Source organism: Pongo abelii, chromosome 1 (genome assembly GCF_028885655.2).
Source record: "Pongo abelii isolate AG06213 chromosome 1, NHGRI_mPonAbe1-v2.0_pri, whole genome shotgun sequence".
Classification (NCBI taxonomy): domain Eukaryota; kingdom Metazoa; phylum Chordata; class Mammalia; order Primates; family Hominidae; genus Pongo; species Pongo abelii.
In genome coordinates this window covers 12463822-12489870 of record NC_071985.2, presented here as the reverse complement: position 1 = coordinate 12489870, position 26049 = coordinate 12463822, and the positions used below count along the sequence as shown (strand labels likewise).

The window sequence follows — 26049 nt, the reverse complement described above, 5'->3', positions numbered from 1 at the left end:
GCTCAGCTCTGCACCTCCAGGGTTGGACACCCCTAGACAACCTTGGGTTACTTGTTTTTTTTTTTTTTTTCTCCTGTTCACTGGCTACCAACATCACATAGGATGCACTCCATATGCAAAAGCCTCACTCCACATAGGGACCCAGTGTCAAAAGAACTGGCCCAGCCTGGTGTGCGGAGCTGACTCGGGCTTGTGTGTCTGTATAAATACCCAGAGGAAATCTGGGGAAGACAGAGCCCTCCCTGCAGAATATTTGAGCATGAGTTTCTGTGATGCCTTTCCAGAGCTCTTCAGCTAGACTCTTGGTTAGGACAGCAGTTTCCAGGTTGTTTTTCTTTTTGTTCTTGTTATAGCATACATAGCGACTACGCAGTGTCCTCACTGCATCTGCACGGTTTTCCCAAATACAAGCATGGGCTGCATGAGGCCCCCAGCCACCTCCTCTCTAAATTGGACTCAAGTACAGTGACACATACTTCAGACGAAATAATTTTTGCTCTGCCTTATTTTTTGCCTTGTTTTGTTTTGTTTTGTTTTCTATGACAGAGTCTTGCTCTCTGGCCCAGGCTGGAGTGCAGTGGGGCAGTCCTGGCTCACTGAAACCTCTGCCTCCCAGGTTCAAGCAATTGTCCTGCCTCAGCCTCCCAAGTAGCTGGGATTACAGGCGTACACCACCACACCGAGCTAATTTTGTATTTTTAGTAGAGACGGGGTTTCACCGTGTTAGCCAGGCTGGTCTCGAACTCCTGACCTCAGGTGATCCACCCGCCTTGTCCTCCCAAAGTGCTGGGATTATAGGCGTGAGCCATTGCACCCGGCCTGCTTTTTAATTTAGCTGATATTTGGTCTTTATCGGGAAAAGTATCAGGACATTTGGAATAAATGTTCCAATAAATAGTAGTGTAACTTTATGATACTGAGTTCATATTTTCATACTGCTGCTACAGAAAAATTAAGCTTGATGGCATAGTTGAATGGCAGTGACAGGGTTGCCAGACATGAAGCATGGCCAGTACTGAAGGCCAGAGGATCCTTAGGAATTCAATCCTTCCTTTTCTTACTGGGTCCTTCATTTATCCTCCTAAAACCCTTCATCTCTAGGTATATCACCATTTAAACTATTTTCATTCAAATCTGCTGTCATTTTCCAAGTGCTCAGTAGGCATAAGTGTACATGATGGGGTTTTCAGCAAGTAATTTCTAAGACCTAGGTAGTAATTCAAGAGGTGGGTGCGTATTTTGTCCTTAGGAATTCACTACCACGTTCGCTTCTATCACATAGATTTACTTAAAAGCTAGACGTTAAAATACACTTTGGCATTGAGTTAGGCCCAGGCTTACAATACAATTGTGTAGTAAGTAATCTAATTAGATTTGAGCTTATTTTTTAAAAACGCATTTTAAGTGAAATCCAGTTCTTTCCTGAATTTATTACACCACAATTCTGCTATGTCAAGTATTTTGGGGTTGTTTTGTTTTGTTTTTTGTTTTTTTAATTTGAAAGCTCCATCCAGCATTTGTCTGCTAATGTCTGGTCCCTGAGTTTCTTGTAAACGTCACATTTTTGTAAGACACGACTTTACGTGCTCACTTTAAGTTTTCAACCTGTGTTTCGTATCATTGGGGTGATCACTAGTGGCCATGGGTGGACACTGAACATTTTGTTCATGCCTCTGTGCATAGAGGTACCACATCTCAGTGATTTTAGGAACATTAGGTTCATCCTTTACAAATTATTGGATGCCTCATTTTTTTTTTAACTGGGGGAGGGGGTTTGCTGGTGTCTTCAGCAGTATTTTTGTGTTTGGGGAGCAGCTTTTGGAATGGATTCGTCGCACGATCCCCTGGCTGGAGAACCGGACTCCCGAGAAGACCATGCAAGCCATGCAGAAGAAGCTGGAGGACTTCCGGGATTACCGCCGGAAGCACAAGCCACCCAAGGTGCAGGAGAAATGCCAGCTGGAGATCAACTTCAACACGCTGCAGACCAAGCTGCGGATCAGCAACCGGCCTGCCTTCATGCCCTCCGAGGGCAAGATGGTGTCGGTGAGTAGCGAGCGCCAAGCCCTCCTGGCCCCACGGGAAGCCCTCCTCCTAGCCTAAAGGCGTTTGACCTGGGTCAGAAGGAGGGATTGACTTCTTGAATCTTTTTAGTTGTGTGAATATCATTTTGGCCCTGTAACCACGTTCTTCTTAATACTTTTCTCCCAACCATCATGCAGTTCTTGACTCCAGCTGCCATTGGGGTACAGTGTCCCACAAAGAGCAGACCTTTAGGAAACGCTCGATGAACGGCCTCTTTCTCTCCTCCCTCCTCGTGGACTTGGCCCCTCATGTCCACCAGCATCTAGATCATGTGTCTTCTGTTCCCTGCTGTTACAAGCTACCCATCTCACCTTCGCAAAATCTGAGTCCTACATTTATCTCCCTCCCTTCCACATTGTCACTTTCTCCCTCTCCACTGAATCATGCACACCAGCATAAAAAAGTGCTCTCAAATCTGCCAGTCACAAGCTAAAACCAAGGACTCCACATCTCCCACGAGCAATTTCTTGGCTCCCCTTCACAGCAAAACATCTAGAAGGAGTTGTTTGTGGTTGTGGTACTTATCTCCACTCCCTCCCCACTCACTCACTCACCTTTTGTCTTTTTTTTTTTTTTTTTGGAGATGGAGTCTTGCTCTGTCACCCAGGCTAGAGTGCGTGGCGCGATCTCGGCTCACTGCAAGCCCCGCCTCCCGGGTTCAAGCAATTCTCCTGCCTCAGCCCCCGAGTAGCTGGGATTACAGGTGCCTGCCACCACGCCTGGCTAATTTTTGTATTTTTAGTAGAGAAGGGGTTTCACCATGTTGGTCAGGCTGGTCTTGAACTCCTGACCTCAGGTGATCCGCCCGCCTCGGCCTCCCAAAGTGCTGGGATGACAGGCGTGAGCCACCACGCCCGGCCCCAACTCACTCACTTCTCTTACCCTTCAACTTGCAGTAAACTGGCTTCTGTCCCTGCTTCCACCAAGAATGTTCTTGTCAAAGTCAATGGCATTCATGTTGTCAAAGCAAGTCATTTTTATTTTTATTTTTATTTTTATTTTTGAGACAAAGTCTCACTTTGTTGCCCAGGCTGGAGTGCAGTGGCACGATCTCTGCTCATTGCAACCTCTGCCTCCCGAGTTCAAGCAATTCTCCTGCCTCAGCCTCCCAAGTAGCTGGAATTACTGGCGCCCACCACCACGGCTGGCTAATTTTTGTATTTTTAGTAGAGACGGGGTTTCACCATATTGGCCAGGCTGGTCTCAAACTCCTGACCTTGTGATCCATCCACCTCGGCCTCACAAAGTGCTGGGATCATTTTTATTTTTATATTCTCAGTTTCTTTGACCCAGCTGCCCATTTCCCCTTTCTTGAAGTTCTTTCTACTTTGGCCCTCCTGTTTCTTCCTCCTTCACCAGCGAGGGCTTCTCCATCTCTGCTCAAGGCCTTGCCTCCTCCCTCTACCTGTAGATGTTGGTGATTCTCAGGCTTGGTGCTGAGCCCTCGTCATCTTTATACCCTCCAGGTGATCTCATCCAGGCCCATGGCTTGTTTTTTCTTTTTCCTTTTTTTTTAAACATGGTCATGCTCTGTCACCCAGATTGGAGTGCAGTGGCACAATCACAGCTCACTGCAGCCTTAATCTCCTGGGCTCAAGCGATCCTCCCACCCCAACATCCTGAGTAGCTGGAATACACGTGCATACCACCACCCCTGGCTAATTATTTCTTTGTACAAATGGGGTCTCGCTGTGTTGCCAGGGCTGGCCTCAAACTCCTGGGCTCAAGCGATCCTCCCACCTCAGCCTCCCAAAGTGCTGGGATTATAGGCATGAGCGAGCATGCCTGGGCAGGCCCATGGTTTTAATTGCCACCTAAATGCCAATACCTCTCAAATTTTACATTTCCAGCTCTGACTTTTCCCCAAATTCCAGGCCAATATATCCACCTGGATATATTATAGCGTATTAAACTGAACATATCCAAAAGAGTTCCTCCCGGTTTCCTCGATCCTAGTGAATTCTATCACTGTCCTCTAAGTTGCCAACCCCCAAACCCAGGTTTCATCCTTGATTCTTCCCTTTCTGTCACTTTCTTACATCCAGTTCTTCAGCCAATCCCATTGGCTCTTCTTCCAGAATACACCTTACGTAAACGCTCTTAATCCCTTTCTCTTGACCTCCATGGCCACTGGCCCATGCTAAGCCACCATTCTCTCTCCTTGGACCCTGCAAGTAACTCCTGACCGGTTCTTCTTTTTCTTTTGCCCCTTAAAATTCATCCCGCATACATCAGCCTCTGTCGTCTTTTAAAAATATGAATCAGATCTCATCTCCTTTCTTCTCAAAACCCTCCAGTGACTCCCCAAAGTATTTAGAGTAAAATCCATTTTCATTATCCTGCCCTATAAGGGCCTGCATGATTGCCAAACACATCCCTCACTCTGCCCTGCCTCACTCCACCGCCGCCACACCACCCTGCCTGCCGTCCTTCCCGCGCGCAGAGCACATCCCCTCTTGGGCGTTCGAGTTTTTTCCCTTGCCCAGGAGCCCTCGTTTCCTACTTCGTCACATCACTGGCTTTTTCTGTCATTGAGGACGCAGCTCAAATGCCCCCTTCTCAGAGGGGTCTTCTCTAAGTAACCTGCCACAGGGACCACCCTGATGGGCAGGGCTGGCAGTATCCCTTCACCCAGCTTTTTTTTTCCCCATACAGCATTTCGTTTATCGCTTTCCAAAATGAACTTGCTTAAGTACTTAATGATTGTCTCTCTCCCCCCACCACCATGGAAGCTGCATGGGAACGGGGAACTTTAGAGCTGTTGTTTACCCTTGCAGAGTCTCTCACTAGTGCCTGGTACATGCTAGATGCCCAGTAATGAGTTGTTGATGGCTGGCCGTCTGGACAATTCACCCCAGTCACTGAATAAGAGTTGTTTCGGAAGCCGGGTGTGGTGGCACATGCCTGTAATCCCGGCTACGGGGGAGGCCGAGGTGGGAGGATTGCCAGAGCCCAAGAGTTAAAGAACAGCAACATAGCGAGACTCCATCTCTTAAAAAAAAAAAAAATCATAATAAAAGGGTTGTTTTGAACTGAGTCATCTTGAGGCTTTATCTTCTTGTAGCCAGAAATTGTCAGCCCTCTACATCTTTGTCCACATCTGGAGAAGTGTCAGGATTGCTGATAACAACTATGTTAGTCTTAAAAGGTCCCAGTGAATTATAATTAAGACATTTGGAAGCCAAATAATTGAATGGTTATTGAGGTGGGGGGTAAGGAAGGAAAAGAAAACAGAAGGAAAACACCATCAATCATGTAGTGGAGGGATTTATAGAAGAAGCCTGAGAGGCCAGAATGTAGTGAAGGTGCTTGTTACACATTCGCTTCCCTCGGCTTCCAACCATCCCAGGATATTGCTGGTGCCTGGCAGAGGCTGGAGCAGGCTGAGAAGGGTTACGAGGAGTGGTTGCTCAATGAGATTCGGAGACTGGAGCGCTTGGAACACCTGGCTGAGAAGTTCAGGCAGAAGGCCTCAACGCACGAGACTTGGGCTTATGGTAAGTAGACAGGAGTCAGATTGGATTTTTGAAAAACCAGAGTTGAGCCATGCCCAGAGCCATGATGCATCCTTACCAACTCTGTGCCTAATGTCTGTGACACTAAAGGTAGGTGTCGTCACCTTTCTCTGCTCTTGTCTCAGTGCCAAATTTATTTAAGAGGTAAGCATGAAAATGTAGTTTCTAATCAAGCAGATAATCTATTTCTTCCCAAAATGTGTTCTTTACATACCTACCTACATAAGGCCTGGCCTCCTTCCATGTTTTCTATTTGATTCCACAAGTACCCATTCATTCCCTAACTGGTAGTCAGATAGCCCTGAGCCAACCACTAGCCTCTGCCAGTAGAATGTATATTAAATGCCACAGAGCAACATAATATCCTATGTAGAAAATCTGGGAGGGAGGATGCAAGATATCATGTATAATCTGACTTCTTATTTCACTTGCATTCATCTACTTTTTTCAGGCCTTACACACATGCCGGTTTCCATAGCTATAAGAATATGGCCCTAACTTTTTTTTTTTTTTTTTTTAACTGTCTCCTGGACTAAATAGTCCTTCTTGCTAAGGCAGAAGAATAAAGCATTTTCCCCATCACATAATAATCTGTTTTGAGATTTGGGAGATTTTTCCTCATTTTATGGTTTTTGCTTTTATTGTTGCTTGATTTTTAATATTTCATAGACAGGTAGTTACAAGCAAGGAAGCTGGAGCCAGGTGGATTGGAGGCACAGCTCTGATGCATAGCAGCTGTGTGCCCCAGATGAATTCTTAATCTAGCAGGGCTTCAGTGTCCTCTTCGAAATGGGAATCACAGTAATACCTCCCTCATAGGGTTTCTATGAAGATTTAATGAGTTCGTATTTAGAAAGCATTTAGAGTAGCGTCTAGTACACCGTAAGTGGTACATCGTCATCATTAAATATATGAACATTTGCTTTCCACTTCCAATTTCATAGAATTCTTAAAGGTCGTTAGCCAGGGGATAAATGTGGATGCAGTCCTGACCACAGCAGTTACTGGATTTAAGAAATATTTATATGAGAAAATATAAGTGGAGGGTCAGAGAGGAAAATTTCTAATATTTATTATCAGGTAAAACAAAGCACAGGCTCCATTTAAGCACACAGAGTATAGCTTTCAAACAAAAGGAACTAGAGTGGGGTGGAATGATCATGGGTAGACAAATAGAGCACCGGGGTTTTATCTAAGCATCCCCAGCAGCTCTTGGGAGTGAATAATTACTAACTTAACTGAGGATCATGCAGGAATCAGATACTTGTGACTTAGAATGATGAAGACTACAAATTTGTTTTTTTCTTAAAACGCACTCAGCATGCTCTCCTTTCCCCTTTATTTGGAGACATGAGCTTTCAAAACTGAGAAGGGGCTGGGGCATCCTCAGTAGGTAACAGCCTGAATTCCATCACAACCCTGGCCTGCGTCTTCAGTCCTGCCCCTCTCTGTCCCCTTCTCTTGGTTCTTTGGAATCTCAACGCTCCCTGAGAACGTGGCTGGCATGAGGAAGCCGCTGTGCCCTCACATATTAATACTTTCTTGCTACCACCTTTGCAGGCAAAGAGCAGATCTTGCTGCAGAAGGATTATGAGTCGGCGTCGCTGACAGAGGTGCGGGCCCTGCTGCGGAAGCACGAGGCGTTCGAGAGCGACCTGGCGGCGCACCAGGACCGCGTGGAGCAGATCGCAGCCATCGCGCAGGAGCTCAAGTACGTGCAGATGCCCTCCGTCCTCCCGGGAGCCCCTGGGATTCCACAGAGGGGAGAGGAAGACCTGCCTTTCCTTTCCTGACTAAACGCAGAGGGAACCAGGCTGGAGGCACTCTGTGCAGGGATTCTCCTTGTTTCTTTAAATGTAGAAACAGATTTTGGTTCTTAGGTTGTGGTAGAATCCCTATGTCCTCCCATCCAGCAGCACCCCGGCCCCTAGCACAGGCAGCTCCGCTTCCTGGAAGATGAGAAATAAGTCTGGAATGTTGGGGCCCAGAAAGCTATGGGAAGGCGGCCTCACCCAGGCCAGGTGCAAGAGGCGGAATACAGCCTGTCCTGAAATCAACATAAAACCAACGCAAAACAGAGGGCACTGGCCGGGCGCGGTGGCTCACGCCTGTAATCCCAGCACTTTGGGAGGCCGAGGCAGGCGGATCACGAGGTCAGGAGATCGAGACCGTCCTGGCTAACACGGTGAAACCCCATCTCTACTAAAAATACAAAAAATTAGTCGGGCGTGGTGGCGGGCGCCTGTAGTCCCAGCTACTCGGGAGGCTGAGGCAGGAGAATGGTGTGAACCCAGAAGGTGGAGCTTGCAGTGAGCCGAGATCGTACCACTGTACTCCAGCCTGGGCGACAGAGCGAGACTCCATCTCAAAAAAACAAAAAACAAAACAGAACAAAAAAAAAAAAAGTGGGCACTGCCTCACATGTGCAGAAGAGACGTCAGGGCCCCACTTTGCTTTATCATCCCATAAGTGCTGTTTCACTTTCATGTGTTTGGTTTTATGGGAAGAACTGACACGATATTTGAGTCTAGGCTGGATTTAGCACGGAGTGAATGTTCTCAGTTCCCGCTCTGTGTAGTGTGAGCCCTGGGGTGCGGCTGCCCTCGGGGAGAGGAGCCTCCGTGCTGTGTTTCTGAGCTTTCTTCAGGTCCTTTTTCCTTGTAATAAAGACAACATTTTGTTTCTTACTCCTTTCCCCACCATTATAATCACTGATACATCTGTAGAATGTTTAGAGCCTGTCACAGAATGGCAACTTCAAAAATTAAATAATAAAAATTTATTTCAATATATTATGTTTTAAAACTGCTGTGTTCTGGCTGGGCGCAGTGGCTCACGCCTGTAACCCCAGCACTTTGGGAGGCTGAGGTGGGTGGATCACGAGGTCAGGAGATCGAGACCATCCTGGCTAACACGGTGAAACCCTGTCTCTACTAAAAATACAAAAAGATTAGCCAGGTGTGGTGGCGGGCACCTGTAGTCCCAACTACTCGGGAGGCTGAGGCAGGAGAATGGCGTGAACCCGGGAGGCGGAGCTTGCAGTGAGCCGAGATCAGGCCACACTCCAGCCTGGGCGATAGAGCAAGACTCCATCTCAAAAAAAAAAAAAAAAAGGTAAATGAATTTAAGCTTTAAGGAAATGGATTTGGTAGGGTAGGAGGGTACTTTTCAAAAGTTGTCTAATCCTGGACTGTTTTTGAAGAAGCCTTCCGAAGATGTCTTTAAACTTCCATGGTTCTTGATTTATATCTGAATGAAAAAGGTGATTAAGTTTTGTACAGGATTCAAACTTGTTATCCCTGGAGGTACTGGGTTAAGCTTCTAGTTAAGAATTTGCTTTAGGTTGGGTGTAGTGGCTCATACCTGTAATCCCTATACTTTGGGAGGCTGAGGAGGTAGGACTGCTTGAGACCAGGAGTTCAAGACCAGCCTGGCAACACAGCAAGACTCCATCTCTAAAACATTTTTGAAAAGAGCCGGGTGTATTTATGACTGTAGTCCCAGCTACTTGGGAGGCTAAGACAGGAGGATCACTTGAGCCTAAGAGTCAGAGGCTGTAATAACGTATGATCACCCCACTGCACTCCAGCTTGGGTGACAAAGCAAGACCCTGTCTCAAAAAAAAAAAAAAAAAAAAAAAAAATTGCTTCAGTGGTGTGCACAGAAAGATCCCAGGTAGAATGCATAGATGGATCTGGCAAGGAAAAGTAAGGATTTAGTAAGAAATCATTTTGCTCTTGCTTGTCACTCTAGTGGCATTAGATGAGTCAGAACCTCTCTGTCTCTAAGTGGAAGGGCTCAGTTCGGCCCCATTTCAGAAATCCCGCTATGTTAGATAAAGTCTTGGTGCCGTTCTGGACCTGATACTCTACCCAGTGGTGAGGCCAAGTGCCCTCCTAGGGAAGCCAAGGACACAATATGGTGCAGGCTGACTCTTCCCTCCCCAGTCACTGTGGCTGCATCCTGGCCCACAGGACTGTCCTCCAGGTCAGAGAGTGACATCTTCCAACCTTCACTCACAGGGACATTGCCACTTAGAAATAATGCTCTCTGGGGGCCTCTCCAAGAAAAGGAAGGGAAAATAAATTGAGCCTGCGGCATTAAGAAGACAGCGGTTCTGTCTGTTTAGAAATCTGTTGGCCAGCGAAAGTTTTATGAATTCTTCTTGTGATTTATCTGAGAAGAGTGATGTTTACAGTGATGACAGTTAACAAAACCCTGAAATACCATCCCAGTTCTCTATCAGATTTTTATTTTTTATTATTTTTTTATTTGTATAAATGTTTGGGGTGGGGGCCACAAGTGCAGTTTTGCTACATGTGGCCAAGTCAGGGTTTTTAGGGTAGACATCACCCAAATAACATATATTGTATGAAATCACACTAAGTAATTTTTCATCATCCACCTACCCTTCCACCCCCTCACCCTTCTGAGCCTCCACTGTCTATCAGCCCACTCTCTATGTCCATGTGGATACATTTCAGATGTTTTTGTTTTTAAACTTCCCTGTTGTTTTTCTTTTTTAGCCCATGTTCATTTTCTCTCATCATCTGGGAAAGTTAATCTTTATTCATTTTCACTTTTAATAGTGAACTGGACTATCACGACGCTGTGAATGTCAATGATCGGTGCCAGAAAATTTGTGACCAGTGGGACCGACTGGGAACACTTACTCAGAAGAGGAGAGAAGCCCTGGAGGTAAAGTCTTGAAGCCACTTGTTGACATGAAATCTTTTAATAGAAGCTCTTTAGTTAAATCACTGGTATTCATTGTCTATTTCTCTGTGGCATGGAACAGGTTGTCTAGTGAAAGGAACCTCTAAAGAAAACATGAAAAGTGGAAGAAAGAGGGAAATGGGAAGTTGGGGGCTTTGTGCTGCAATTTATCCAGACAGCAGCGAAGTCTATTTTTCAATTTAAAAAAATCCAGGGGTGATGAGATTACGGCATAAGTCTACTTTGTATCTGGTAGTAACAGTACATTTCCAAAAGTCCTTCTACCTGAGTAAATTGAGCTGTGAGTGAGTCAGGAAATCAGAGATGTGCAAAGGGAAGATGGAACCAAGTGTTGAAGTGAGTACATTGATAGGAAACAGAATTGGGACGAATTTGGCCTTATTTAAGTGTAAGACTAAGTGTAAGACACAGTAGGTAGCTGGTGTTTAACTGCCCCTAATTGTCTTTAACCATGGAAGACATCTCCCACGTGAGAGAAATAAGCAGTTTACCAGTTCCCTGAGTCTTTTCTCCTTGACTCCTTGACTTTTGAGATAACGCAATATCAAGTTTCCCAACTGCCAAATGGCTGTGACATATCTGCTTAAAGAAAGAGATGTCGAGAGAGAGAAAAGACCAGACATGTAACAGAGACAGCGCAAAACATTTTAGAACAGGAGGGAAAAATGAACCTAATTATGGAAGGCTTAAAGCTATGGAGATGCCTTCCCCTTCTGCCCCCACTTGTCTGCCATGGGAAACAAGCACAGGATCATCCTGTTGCTTGAAACCTTGTGCTTTCATATGCCCAGAAAGGCAAGAGGTGATCTGTGTTAAATCCTGAATGAGGATTTGAGAACATGAACCTGCAGTTCCTTCTCTCTCCGCTAGGCAGGTGACTTTGGGAAAGGCATACAACTTCTCTGCACATGTTGACTGTAAAACGTAGAAGATGCCCTGCACTTTTTGTTAATCTGGCACAGTTAGGGAAGAAGGTCTTCTTATAAAGTCCTGCTTTAGCTGAAAGCAAGTTACAGTATGCCGTATGTGGAGTCTCAGTTTTCAGAAAAGTAGCATGTAGTGAAGTACTTTAGACACTTTAAAAATGAGGCTGCTCTGGATGTTATTAAATCCTTCTTTGATTCGGAAGGCACCTCAGAGACCTGCGGGGCTCAGCCTAATTGTTTGAACATCAGGTAATCTTTTGTAGACGCATGCTAATATGATTAACAGAATGTCAGAGAATAGTCTGTTGTTATGGAACGCATACTTATACTTTCAGTGAATTTTTTAATTAGGCTATGATAATGCTTGCTTCTCTTTATTCTTCAGAGAATGGAGAAATTGCTAGAAACCATTGATCAGCTTCACCTGGAGTTTGCCAAGAGGGCTGCTCCTTTCAACAATTGGATGGAGGGCGCTATGGAGGATCTGCAAGATATGTTCATTGTCCACAGCATTGAGGAGATCCAGGTAATGGAACCCCAACTCTGTATGCCCTATGCATTAGAAGTGAGTTGTCATTTAAATTTAGAGTTCTGTTATTTGGTTTCTTGTTTTCTTTCTTTAAAAAAAAAAATTAACAAATGTGGCTAGAAAGCCCAAATTACCCTTACTACTCTGTGTTGCAAACCTGTTAAAATCAATCAAGTAATGGTGAATATGTCTCAAAAGCTCTGTTCTTTAAAAAAGAATGCTGAGGCTGGGCCCAGTGGCTCACGCTTGTAATTCCAGCACTTGGGGAGGCCGAGGCAGGTGGATTGCTTGAGCTGAGGAGTTTGAGACCAGCCTGGCCAATGTGGCAAAACCCCATCTTTACAAAAAATACAAAAAAATTAGCTGGGTGTGGTGGTGCACGCCTGGGGTGCACCGGGGAGGCTGAGGTGGCAGGATCGCTTGAGCCTGGGAGGCAGAGGTTGCAGTGAGCCAAGATCGCGCCATTGGACTCCATCCTGGGTAACAGAGTGAGACCCTGTCTCAACAACAACAGCAATAACAAATGCTGAATCATTGAGCAAAATAAACATATGTGCTCTTGGAGTTATTCATGAAAAAGTTATAAGTGTACTAGCTGCTGAGTTAACTACTTTGCAAATGTGTGCGTATTACTGTTTATTTAGATCTACAGAGTTTTTGTCAGATTGTAAACCATAAGAAGCCACAAATCAGCACCTACCTTTTGCCTACTGCCAATCTAAAATGTTCTGCTTATAGTTTTTTTCTGGAACTTCAGAACTATAAACAAAGCTTCTAAGTGATGATGTTAGGGAGGAAAGTTAATCTCGGTTAGCCAGGACATAATTTATTTAGAGAATTTGTACAGTGAATTTGATGTATAATAGAATAAAAAGAGAAAATGCTTTTTTACTCTTTTTTTCTGTAAAATAGATAGGTCATCAAAAAGAATCCAAGTAGAAAGGAAATCCTGAAGATTGGGATTTGAAACCACACCTCCCTACCAGGAGCCATCTAGAAGGGTTTGCACCTGCATGCCAGGGGAAAGAAAGTGCTTCCATGAACATTGGAGTTGCCTTTTGAAAGAGGCTCCGATGATGTTTCCTGCATGCACTCTTAAGCACAGGCCAACAGTCTAAAATCGTTTATTTTCGGAATAAGCGAGACCTCTAAGCACTCCTTGGAAGTCACACTCTTTGTCAAAACTCTGTTGCTGACCTGTTGCTGCACCTAAAGAGACCAGTAGCTTCACACTCAAAGGTGCTCCACGAGGCAGTGAGGTCTTTGAGCAGCTGAATTTGTGGGGCTGCTCATGTTCAGGTCAAAGAATAGGTTTGATAAATGGCTCTTTAGAGAGCCTTCTGGGAAGAGTTGGTTTCTGTGACCTTTTTTTTTTTTGAGGAATAGGGATGTACTTCCTGGTTTTCTTTAGATATAATGGTAGCAAATGTTAGATGCTTTTGTAGGACTACAAAGGTAACACTGGCCATTAGAAAGGACATCTAAGGGCTGAGCGTGGTGGCTCACACCTGTAATCCCAACACTTTGGGAGGCCCAGGCGGGGACGATCACTTGAGGCCAGGAGTTTGAGACCAACCTGGGCAACATAATGAGACCCTGTCTCTACAAAAGATAAAAAAATTAGCCAGGCATCATGATGTATACCCTATAGTCCCAGCTACTCAGGAGACTGAGGCAGGAGGATTACTTGAGCCCAAGTGTTCAAGGCTGCAGTGAGCCATGATTGCACCACTGCACTCCAGCCTGAGTGACCTAGCGAGACCCTGTCTCAAAAAAAAAAAAAGAAGTGCCACTAAGTTAAGTTCTGCTCGTCAGCAGAACATAAGAAAGACCTAAACAATACCTGGTGATTCAAAACAGTGAAAGGAAAACTGATTTTTTTAAAAATTATTTTTTAAAAGACTCTACATGAATAGCCATCAATCAAATTAAGTCATCATATCCTTTTTCCATTTTCCAGGAACTTGACTTCTGTGTACCTAAAGAGTTTTTTCTAAAGCATTCAGAATGTGTTTTTCTCCAGAGATTCTTGCAGTTATCAAGGCATTTGCTTGTGTGCAGAAAGGACTATCAAAGCCTTTGAAATTAACACTCAAGCCACGTTGTTTTTCTCCACTTGTGTCTCGGGTGTAGAGTCTGATCACTGCGCATGAGCAGTTCAAGGCCACGCTGCCCGAGGCGGACGGAGAGCGGCAGTCCATCATGGCCATCCAGAACGAGGTGGAGAAGGTGATTCAGAGCTACAACATCAGAATCAGCTCAAGCAACCCTTACAGCACTGTCACCATGGATGAGCTCCGGACCAAGTGGGACAAGGTGGGTGGCTGAGGGCCTGGTGTGGGACCAGGGGGCATTGTTGAACCTGACGTCGAAGGAGGAAGTTAACGCCTCGGGGACTTAGGGTGACAGCCTCATTTTGCGTCATGATCAGGATTTTCCTTTATCCCACATTTCACATCAAAATGTGATAAACTTTTAAGGACCCTTCAGCAGCTTCTGTAGTTTGTAGGGAAAGAAAGCAGAGATTATTTTACTTAAGGAAAATCTTAACAAATGTTGACACAACCACTATAGGTTGTGATCCTAATACCATAAAGGAAATGGTTTTTAACGCCCCAACTGGAAATTTGGTTAAAAACTTGGTTACAAGTACTTATAGTACTTTTTAAAAGAATTTTTAGAATATGATATAGACATGTCCCAGATGTGTATGAATTTTAAATGCAGAAAAATTGCTTAGAAAACTACATCTTGGGAATGAAAGTATTCTTACTAAGTTGCTGCCTTTTAAATTTGGGGCAACCATCGACAAATGTAATTATGGTCCAAATGGGATAATTTGAGCCCTTTTGTCTCATTTTTAAGATGGAGACATTTCTTTTCATGGTTGACATTATAGCACAATTAGTCATCTCAGTATGCCAATCATAGTCTTTGAGGAATACGTCCACCACGTGGGTCTGAAGTGCTTTTACTATAAACAGCGCAAAAGACAAAAACAGGTATGAGGAAAAGGAAAGTATTCATCTGAGAAACAGTAGTTAATTAGTGCATCTGAGCTTTAAATTTAGCTCTGATCTTCCTAACAAACACCCAAAGAGAGAAAGGAAACAAACTGATTTAAGTAGTTTTCTTAAGGGGGGGATAAAGGAAATATATCATTTTTTATTTTTCGTTTTTATTATGTTTATTTTTTTGAGACAGAGTCTCACTCTGTTGCCCAGGCTAGAGTGCAGAGGCACAATCTCGGCTCATTGCAACCTCTTCCTCCTGGGTTCAAGTGATTTTCCTGTCTCAGCCTCCCTAGTAGCTGGGATTACAGGTGCCCGCCACCACGCCTGGCTAATTTTTTATATTTTTGATAGAGATGAGGTTTCACTATGTTGGCCAGGCTGGTCTCAAACTCCTGACCTCAGGTGATTCACCCGCCTTGGCCTCCCAAAGTGCTGGGATTACAGGTGTGAGCCATCACGCCTGGGCAGAAATATATCATTTTTTAAAGTGAGACAAACTTTTCTCCCATCAGTAAGTTATAAAGCAAATGGATTTTTGTTAAAAAAAAAAAAACAAAAAGACAATAATAATGCTTTTAGTAGCAGTTTTGCCGATGACACAAAGAAAGATTTTTGAAGTAGCTTTTTTCTTTTCCATTGATTGAAAGAGAGTGGAGGCATAGCATTAAAATGTCACTCACAAATGGAACAGAAAGCAGGTAGACCAGGTGTATGCTCTTCTGTGGGCCAACAAGGTATAAGAATGGAATTCATGAACCCAGCATGGGCTCTTCACATTTTGGTGTCATGAACCCCTCTGGCAGTCTGGGGAAGCCTGTGGATTCCTTCTGATAATAATGTTTGTAAATTTATAAAAATATTTAATATTACAAACGAAACAAATTATATTGAAATGTAGTTATTCAAATATCTTTAAAGTTATTATAATGTATGTGCTTCTTTATTAACACATTTAAAACCAAGATCTAACAGCAGGTCCAATAATTTTGGAGTAGTGCTGCGTGTACGTGATATTTATTGCAAGAGGCAGGCATAACCGTAACGTTAGTATAGAATGTCTATGATTTCTGTTGTGATAAGGTCACAGGGACTGCTAAATACTGCTGCAGATTTGCTGTCCACATCATTCATAAACAAAGGGAGTGCTAAATTTTAATCCGAGATGGTGAAAATAAACATGTCAGTGTTCCCTTCATCCAAGTTCACAAATCCTCTGTACTCTGGACCTGGTCCCGACTTAGTTTTGCAGCAGGCTGAGAGCCTCTGGCTGGAGGAGAATGTGCACTGCTCCTAATGCAGGCTCTTAAATACCCTCCACCTCATCCTATCTTTCAGCAGGCACTTGGTGGCACTAGATGGCAGTCAAAGCTAAATCAAGCTCATCCTGTAGTCCCTAGACTAGGGACTCCTCCTCCCTATCCTCCCTCTTCCTTCCCCCCACACCCTCCTCCCTTCCTTTCTCCTTCTCCACTCCCACCCCCACCCCGTGGACTCTTCCCACATTCTGTAGTTGTTCCTATGAGACCACAGCTGGCCTCTAACCCTTGTTGTCCTTGGGCCCTGACAGGTGAAGCAACTCGTGCCCATCCGCGATCAGTCCCTGCAGGAGGAGCTGGCTCGCCAGCATGCTAACGAGCGTCTGAGGCGCCAGTTTGCTGCACAAGCCAATGCCATTGGGCCCTGGATCCAGAACAAGATGGAGGTAAGCCAGCACCCTCCCAGGCGCTGTTCACAAGCCTTGCGATAAGTCCCTTAGCCACGCAGCCGTGACACCGCACGTGCTGTGGTTTCCAGCCACCCACTCAGTCAGGTGGGAGCACCGTTCTGTTATCACCCCGGCTTTGTCTTTCAGCCCCTGGCTGTTGGGGACAGTGTGCAAACCGGGGCACAATACAGAATGCAGGAAGGGGGCACTTGAGGAAGGGGAGGGGGGGTCTTACTGGGTTCTGTTTATTTTCTCACTAAAAATGGTGACAGGGCTTTTTCTCAGTTGTTGGCCTCTGCAGGGCCTGGATTTCAAACCATCTATCCCTACAAGGAGGACACGTGAAGGCCCACAAAGACTTTGCATTTTCAGAACATTTCAGAGACAGTGGTCTTTAAGTAACACTGTTGTCCTTTGATCACCAAGAACAGCCAGGAGACATTTACTGACTACTTATTTGTTGCCCTACCACCCTTTTGGTGTTAAAATATTGACTTTTTTCTTAAAGGGGAGACCATGTAAAAATATAAGAAATTCTGATGGAGAAAGCATCCCGTGGGTCTTCAATCTGTCTGGCAGATCCACCCAGGCAGTCCACCCCCAGCCTCCTCCAGAGCAGGGCAGCTCTGCCTGAGGGCGTTTCCTTCCCACAGCAAGAAGCCGACAGGACTCATCTGTGACCCGTCTTGCCTCTCCGTTTTGGATCTTGGTTGACTTTTTTCCCATTCTCTAGACAGACTAGGACTAGACCTTGTTTTGTTCTGCAGTGCTACCCAGTCCCCCCACTTCCTCTGAGAAAAGTGAGCCGAGTGACTCTGGCCGCTGCCTGACGCTGGCCTAGCATCTGATGCAGGGTCTGGAACGGCGCCTCGTGCCGAGCTCCCTTAGAGGGCACTTAACTCTGCTTCTCTCTCTGCTTGCTCACTTGCCTCCCTCAGGAGATTGCCCGGAGCTCCATCCAGATCACAGGAGCCCTGGAAGACCAGATGAATCAGCTGAAGCAGTATGAGCACAACATCATCAACTACAAGAACAACATCGACAAGCTGGAGGGAGACCATCAGCTCATCCAGGAGGCCCTTGTCTTTGACAACAAGCACACAAACTACACGATGGAGGTACGCAGCCAGGCATGCGCCGCTCACTTCTCACGAGGACCATGCCACCTCCTCAGGGTGCTTTCTTCATGCACTTGTCTTTGTTCCTATTAGGACCTACAAGTGTGAAAGTTAGGGATCTTTAAGCCTTTCCAGTCACTATTTGTGGAAATGCTTTGTGATCTATATTGAGGACTATATCGTATTACCAACAGTGACATTATCATTATTATTATCACCACCGTAAATTCACTACACTTCTTCAAGGTGAGTGCCAGAAACTGGACTGTTGCATTTCTGCTGGTTAGGCCCAAATTGATCTCCCTGGGAGCCAGCAGGTGTAACTCAGGGCTCATCCTGATATTTGGTAGATGGGAAAATATTTTTAGTGACTAACAGAGTATATACTACAGAGTGCCTGCTGCGCCTGTTAGAATCCTGATAATAGAGTATATACTGCAGAGTATATACTGCCACCGTTAGAACATCAGTCTGTCTATTACCACCAGGTAATACACAGTATATACTGCAGAGTGCCCGTGGCCACTGTTAGAACCCTGGTAACAGAGTATATACTGCAGAGTGCCCGCTGTCACTGTTAGAACCCTGATAATAGAGTATATACTACAGAGTGCCCGCTGCCACTGTTAGAACCCTGGTTATACAGTATATACTGCAGAGTGCCCGCGGCCACTGTTAGAACCCTGGTTATGGAGTATATACTGCAGAGTGCCCGCCGCCACTGTTAGAACCCTGGTTATAGAGTATATACTGCAGAGTGCCCGCCGCCACTGTTAGAACCCTGGTTATGGAGTATATACTGCAGAGTGCCCGCCGCCACTGTTAGAACCCTGGTTATAGAGTATATACTGCAGAGTGCCCGCCGCCACTGTTAGAACCCTGGTTATAGAGTATATACTGCAGAGTGCCCGCCGCCACTGTTAGAACCCTGGTTATAGAGTATATACTGCAGAGTGCCCGCCGCCACTGTTAGAACCCTGGTTATAGAGTATATACTGCAGAGTGCCCGCCGCCACTGTTAGAACCCTGGTTATAGAGTATATACTGCAGAGTGCCCGCCGCCACTGTTAGAACCCTGGTTATAGAGTATATACTGCAGAGTGCCCGCCGCCACTGTTAGAACCCTGGTTATAGAGTATATACTGCAGAGTGCCCGCTGCCACTGTCAGAACCCTGGTGGGTACTTGTGAGTACTTCTCACTACAGAATCTTGCAATAGATGACAAAGTAGAATTTTTTTTCAAGTGTAAGGAAGGCTATCATGAGCCCTGCTTAGTAAGCCCTTTGAGTCGGCTGTGCTGTTATGAAAGTAAAGAGGCAGAGTTGACATGCTGGAAACACTTAGAACTGATCTTTCCCCTTTTCCCTCAATAGCACATTCGTGTTGGATGGGAGCTGCTGCTGACAACCATCGCCAGAACCATCAATGAGGTGGAGACTCAGATCCTGACGAGAGACGCGAAGGGCATCACCCAGGAGCAGATGAACGAATTCAGAGCCTCCTTCAACCACTTTGACAGGGTACCACTCTCTACTTATTTGAAGGGCAATACTGGGGACATTAAACAATGTATCTGAAATAATATGCATGCTCTCGTTTTAAGTCTTAAGGCTCCACAACATTTACAGGGAAACAGGATAGTTAATGACAAAAGAAAATAGCCACCAAAACTAAGTGTCCTAAGCTTTGATGTTGCTCAAGGTGACACAAAGTCCAGGTTTGTGTGCTGTTTCATACAGATCGCTTAATAAGAATGCATTTGTAGTTGACATCAAAGCTGATTTGTTCTAAGTCAAAGTGTATTCTTCACAAAATGTGATTGTTGGCTTTAGGTCATTTTGTAAAGACTTAAATACAAAACTCTGATATGCTTTTCCTAAGCAACTGTTTAGGAAAAGCATCTGGTCATAATTTAACCTGTTCTTTCAACATATAAAACTCAGTTTTCTGTTTTAATTAACAAAATTGATGCATGATCTCTTTTAAGAACATGCACCAATAAAATGGTGATAATTTTCGTAGTAAAAGCATATACAAAGTTAAGTGCTGCTTTAAAAATATCATCTAGTATTTTGATTTGAATAATACTGAGTAAAACCAATTCTTTATGAGAAAATACTATTTACGAATCCTATGGCTGAAAGTGAGTGACTATTAAGGCACACTCCAATTCTTTTTTTTTTTTTTTTTTTTTAATGAGATGGAGTCTCGCTCTGTCACCAGGCTGGAGTGCAGTGGCATGATCTCGGCTCACTGCAGCCTCTGCCTCCCGGGTTCAAGCAATTCTCCTGCCTCAGCCTCCCTAGTATCTGGAACTATAGGCACCCGCCACCACGCCTAGCTAATTTTTGTGTTTTTGTTTTTGTTTTTGTTTTTTTTTTAGTAGAGACGGGGTTTCACCATGTTAGACAGAATGGTCTCGATCTCCTGACCTCATGATCCACCCACCTCGGCCTCCCAAAGTGCTAGGATTACAAGTGTGAGCCACCACACCTGACCTTTTTTCTTTTTCTTTCTTTTTTTTGTTTTATTTTGTTTTGTTTTGTTTTTGAGATGGAGTTGTGCTTTCGGTGCCCAGGCCGGAGTGCAATGGTGTGATCTCGGCTCCCTGCAACCTCCACCTCCCAGGTTCAAGCGATTATCCTGCCTCAGCCTCCCAAGTAGCTGGGATTACAGGCATGTGCCACCACGCTTGGCTAATTTTTTGTATTTTTACTAGAAACAGGGTTTTACCATGTCGGCCAGGCTGGTCTCGAACTCCTGACCTCAGGTGATCCATCTGCCTCAGCCTCCCAAGGTGCTGGGCTTATAGGCATGAGCCACCACGACTAGCTACATTCCAGTTCTTAAAGATCACTAAAAGGGATGTACCATTACTTTGTATGGAGCCCTGTTATGATTTGCAAATGTCCATCAGTGGTTCCTAAAATGCCTCTGGGCTAGATAGACCAGTCAGATTTGGGCCTTTTAGAGGGTTCAGACAGTGGACTTCTGATCGGAGAGCTAGGCATAAGTAAAAAATTATCCACAGAGATGGATATTGACGTTCTTATAGTTTCAGCACACCTTTATTGTGCAGAAGCATGCTAGGATTTGACCTAACTGCATTCATTAAAGCCCAAGTCATTTTTCTTCCAAGGAGGGAAATGATGGATCGTCATCCCTGTACACAACCATCTCTTGTTGAAAGACACTCTCACTCATTGGGGCTACTTATAGGAAGAAAGCACATTGATTTGAATCCGAGATGATCACAATCTTTTGCAACAAAAGTCCAAGGAGTACAATGCAGAACTTACCATGTTTAGAAGTTTGTTCAAATTAAACATGAATGATTCTTTATCAGTAGGTGGCAGTAGTGATAGTGAGCTCCTGACGAGTTCCTTTTGCTGTTTTCTTGAGTGTGTGGTCTCCTTTCATTTTTGTCTGGTCTTTACCCTCCTCTCCCCTCTTTTTCATTTTTAAGAAACTAGTTTGTAACATCCTTGTGCTGGCTCCGTCCTTCTCTCAAGTCAGTGGTGACATTTACAACCTTGGCAGAGCTCAAAGTGCTTCTCTTACTAGATCTTTGTTCAGTTGGTCAAGTAGAGTTGCTCATCTTGCCCTGTGCTTACCTGCTCTGTCCTTTGTTTTTGCCAACAGAGGAAGAACGGCCTGATGGATCATGAGGATTTCAGAGCCTGCCTGATTTCCATGGGTTATGACCTGGTAAGACAGAAGTTGAAATTGTACTAAGATTTGATATTTTATTGAGTTTGGATTTCTGTTATAGAAGATGACAAGCTCAAACCAAGGTAGTGCATTTGGGATTGGTTCGTTTTCATTATATAGGATAATATTTTTTGAAGGTCTTCCTGTTATTATATAAAAATAAAGTCACGAGGCCTGGCGCAGTGGCTCACGCCTGTAATCCCAGCAGTTTGGGAGGCCAAGGCAGGTGGATCACCTGAGGTCAAGGGATTTGAGACCAGCCTAACCAATATGGTGAAACCCCTTCTCTACTAAAAATACAAAAATTAGCCAGCTGTGGTGGCGGGCGCCTGTAGTCCCAGCTACTTGGGAGGTTGAGGCAGGAGAATGGCTTGAACCTGGGAGGCGGAGGTTGCAGTGAGCTGAGATTGCACCACTGCACTCCAGCCTAGATGACAAGAGTGAAACTCCATCAAAAAAAAAAAAAAAAAAGTCACAGAACCAAAGCATTTATTTTTATTCAATAATTGGTCAGATTATTTTTTCTAGTGAAGGAGATGAGAACATAGGCTTTTTGATTGTTTTAAACAGCTTTACTGAGATATAACTCACATACTATGGTTTACCCATTTAAAGTGTACACTTCAGTGGCTTTTAGTAGGATCCTAATGATTTTTCAAGTGCTTTTTCCTCTAATATGTTGAAAGGTAAAAAAGGTTTAGTCATAAATCAGCCAAGATAAACTTACATTTCCCTGTGGGCTGGGATAGTCCTAGTATATCAGACACTTCTCTGTTACCCATTAATGAGTATTTTTAACCCGACCTGCCTTGATTCTCTTTGGGACTGTAAACTACAGTCGTGACAGCCATGTTCTGAGCTGCCTTCAGTTTGGCAGCGTCGCTTTCCTAGTTGTAATCTGAGGAAAGGGCTCAGCTCTCGCTTTGACCTACTCTTCCATAATTACGTTATGTGACCCATCAGGGTCAGCAGTGGATTCCAGAGAGGAAAGAATTCTGACATTTACAAGCTTCTGGTTTGAAGCTCTAGCAACTTTTAAAATTGTTTGATAGCAGTAAACCTTAGTCACCCTTAAGGGGAATCTTGTCCAAAGACTGAAGGGAAACGCAGGTAATAATTCAGTTTTCAGACATAAAGGAATTGGCATGTCACCAGGCAAAGAATGAAAACGGCTCTGTTGAGAGTTGAGTACCATTTGTGTACATGTTTTTTTGCCACTTTGCCCCAGGGTGAAGCCGAATTTGCCCGCATCATGACCCTGGTAGATCCCAACGGGCAAGGCACCGTCACCTTCCAATCCTTCATCGACTTCATGACTAGAGAGACAGCTGACACCGACACCGCCGAGCAGGTCATCGCCTCCTTCCGGATCCTGGCTTCTGATAAGGTCTGCATTGACAGATTTGCTTCTGCTTTAGCAGGAGTCCACTACATCATTCTAACAAAAAAGGCAACAGTGTTGTAAATAAAAACCATTTTTATACCAGTGTATTTTGTACAACATTGGCACTGATTTCAGAAGGCAGCAGATAGACACACAGCAATGGTGCACTCAGCACAGAGGAAACAGATATGCCATTCCTGGCATTCGTGCTTGGCCTTGCATTGAGTTTTTATAGAAGGGACAATAGTGTATTTGTACTTGTGTGTGTGTGTGTGTGTGTGTGTGTGTTACTGGTTCAAGCTCCATTTTACGTTCTAGTTTGGTGGATGTGACTCAGAAAGAAGAAACTATGCAATTTAGATGTTATAAAACTGGTACCTTCTCCTAAAGATCAATGACCCTGACTTTGTGCCCAGCCATGGAGCAAAGTTAAATATAGCCATTCAGTCAGTAAAAAATTGGCAAGCTTTTCATTACATGTAGCCTAGACTTTCAGGAGGAGTTTAATTGCCAGTTCAGAATTTTAATACTTTACCCCCCAAACAATAAAAACATCTCTATATATAAATTCAATTTGGGACAGGATTATTTTACCCTGTTTTCTGGCTGAGAGGATAATGAACATTACCACAAGGAGGTTAGCATGCTAAAACACATTAACAGAGCCGTATTTATTACCTTAAAAATCAGATAAGACCAACTATTTTTAAAATAATGTTTTCTTTAAAATGAATCGTTTACCCATGGGGTGAGGGTGGATGAGAAATAGCCCAGCTGATTTAGAAGGTAATAAACCAAGGCTCCTCCAACCCCACTAAGAAACTTCTACTACAAATTATATAATATACAAACTATAATTATATAAATTATAATGTGATATTTGAGATTTGCTTATTTTGACTTTTACCAACCAGACTATTTGGCTGGAATTGTCCTTTTTCCCACTGAACTTTTTTTTTAAAAGCTTCATCTTTTCTGGTATGAAATGCAGATCATAGTACGTATCCTGGCATTGTGGCTCAGTTTGAGAACTACTAGTAATGCTCCATTTGCCTTTATGAAGCATATCACCCTTCCTGCTGGCCAGGCCAGCTTCTAGATATGCTCCTACAAGTAAAACTTGGCTTTCTGTTGGTTGTCTGGTACTACTATGCCAATAGACTCCCTATTCTTTAGTCCTTTTAAAAAATTAAACAGATGCAAGAAATATGTAAGTATTAAGACTGTTTATGTTGTGGTGTTTCTGCAACTGACTGCAAACACATGTGTATTTTTTCCCAGCCATACATCCTGGCGGAGGAGCTGCGTCGGGAGCTGCCCCCGGATCAGGCCCAGTACTGCATCAAGAGGATGCCCGCCTACTCGGGCCCAGGCAGTGTGCCTGGTGCCCTGGATTACACTGCGTTCTCTTCCGCACTCTACGGGGAGAGCGATCTGTGATGCTGAGCTTCTGTAATCACTGATCCCATCAGAATGCAATAAAAGCAGAAGTCACAGTTTGTTTCCTGAAAACTTTGACAAGCTTTATTAAGTTGAGAGAGAGAGAGGGGAAAAAAAAAGCCTTTTGTAGTTAAGTAATTGCCAGCAATATAACACGGCTAAAATGAAGTTTCTACAGTATATGACATAGTGCGCTTCATAAATAGGTTTATTTCTGAGTTTTTAGCGAAATGTAATGAAATATCAGGTTGATTTCTTTGATTAAACAGAAGAAATTACTTGAGTAATAGGAAATTAGGAGGATCTAGGGACAGAAGGAAAGTGAAAAATGTGAAAATACAAAATACCCAAGATTTAAGACCGGGGGGAAGAAACCACAAATTGGTAAATAAAGGTTTGCTATTTGTAAAAAATTTATCTCTAATATGCTTATGTGATTGCCCCTAGGGGAGTACATTTGGGATTCTAATGTTTTATTTTCATGCTTATCCAAAGATTACTATTGTGTCTTCAAATGAATTTAACATTGTGAGATGGAACTGCCAGGGATTAAAAAGACTACCCAAAAGATTTTTGGCACTTACAATTTTTAAAATAGAGTTTATGGTCATCTCTTCATTATTTGGGGCTGGATGGTCAACTCAGTCAGTGATTTTTTGATGCTTCTCTTATCCTCCAGAATAGAGACCTAAGGACACATGGAAGTCAGTGTAATTGCCAGAGAGAAGGATGCAATCACTAGGTAAAATGAGGTTTTTAGGATTATTTATTGATTCCAGGTTCCCATGCTTTTTGTTAGAACTTATTAATACAGGTTCTCAAGAGATGACCACATAAAAGTGCTCTGTTTATAAATAAGCAGGTTTCTGTAGTACTGACTGGTTCATCATAAGGCAAGTCAGAAACCAGTATCCTTCTAGCTCTCCAGTCAGGACTTCCTTATGCCTCTAATTTTATGACCGGTTAAGGAGAAGCCAGAGTTATAGTAGGAAAGGACTAATTCTCAGCAGCAGCGGAGGTGAGTTCTTTCTTTTGCGGAAGCTTTACATACGTTTTGTGTAGTCGGAATAACTAGATATTTTAGCTAGTGTGCGGTGTGTGTTCACCCCTGGGATTGGACGGTGTATCCTAACAAGTCCCATGTCTGGTTCTGTGTCTAAAGGCCTGCTCCATGACACAGGACGCCACATGCAGTCCCGCTAGCACATCTTGATCCGTTGAATGTTCATTCTTTCTTTTTGCTGATAGTGCTGTAGGCTATAATTCCCCACTCTGTTTTTCCATCTTGTTGACAGCTTGTAGAGAATAAAGCAGGAATTCTTTTTATATCTGAGTCCTTAATGACCAGGAAATGGATTACAAACAAACAAAAACAGTTGCAAACAGCAATTAAAGCATTACTAGAGAAGCAGTAACATGCCTGTTACCTACAGTCTGTTTGCTCAGATTTTTATAGATTTCCACCAACAGCTAGAAATGTGATTATTTCCATTCCAAGCTGTCTGACAGCTTGACTCTTTTTCCTACACTGGGCCATTTAGAAACTTCAACCTTTATGAATTTCACTTAATTTGCTTCATTATTAAGTAATTGGTAGTTTCCAGAATCCTGAAATATTTGAATCCTTGAGTTTAATGCCAAACACTTTTGGGGTGGTTTAGATGAACTCTGACTCTATTTTATTTCAAGTAGGTGCTATATCACGGCCATAAACCCCTATAGAAAAGCCAGAAAGTTGTGCTTCCTTTGAGGCTATTAGGGGGCTCTGTGGTGTTTTAGGATGGGTGTGGGTAACTCATCTGCCTAAACTTTTAATTTCTTTACAACATTCAGCAAGAGAGGGGGTCAGTAGTCTCTTTCTGCTAATAAATGAAGAAAGAAGTA

At 43.9% G+C, this 26049-nt stretch overlaps 1 protein-coding gene across 4 annotated transcripts in view; it reads left to right on the top strand.

The window, feature by feature from the left end:
- Positions 1-24571, top strand: part of ACTN2 (actinin alpha 2) — a 75166-nt gene extending 50595 nt beyond the window's left edge. For all 4 annotated transcript variants that reach the window (XM_024233210.3, XM_024233214.3, XM_063724558.1 and 1 more), the window contains 12 exons: positions 1816-2046; positions 5435-5582; positions 7161-7311; positions 10190-10298; positions 11649-11789; positions 13926-14108; positions 16374-16508; positions 17450-17629; positions 19004-19150; positions 21273-21338; positions 22570-22728; positions 24007-24571. In XM_024233210.3, the coding sequence (XP_024088978.1) occupies positions 1816-2046; positions 5435-5582; positions 7161-7311; positions 10190-10298; positions 11649-11789; positions 13926-14108; positions 16374-16508; positions 17450-17629; positions 19004-19150; positions 21273-21338; positions 22570-22728; positions 24007-24165 (1809 nt within the window). In that variant the 3' untranslated portion in view covers positions 24166-24571. The remainder of the gene's footprint in view (positions 1-1815; positions 2047-5434; positions 5583-7160; positions 7312-10189; positions 10299-11648; positions 11790-13925; positions 14109-16373; positions 16509-17449; positions 17630-19003; positions 19151-21272; positions 21339-22569; positions 22729-24006) is intronic.
- Positions 24572-26049: the final 1478 nt, after the last annotated feature.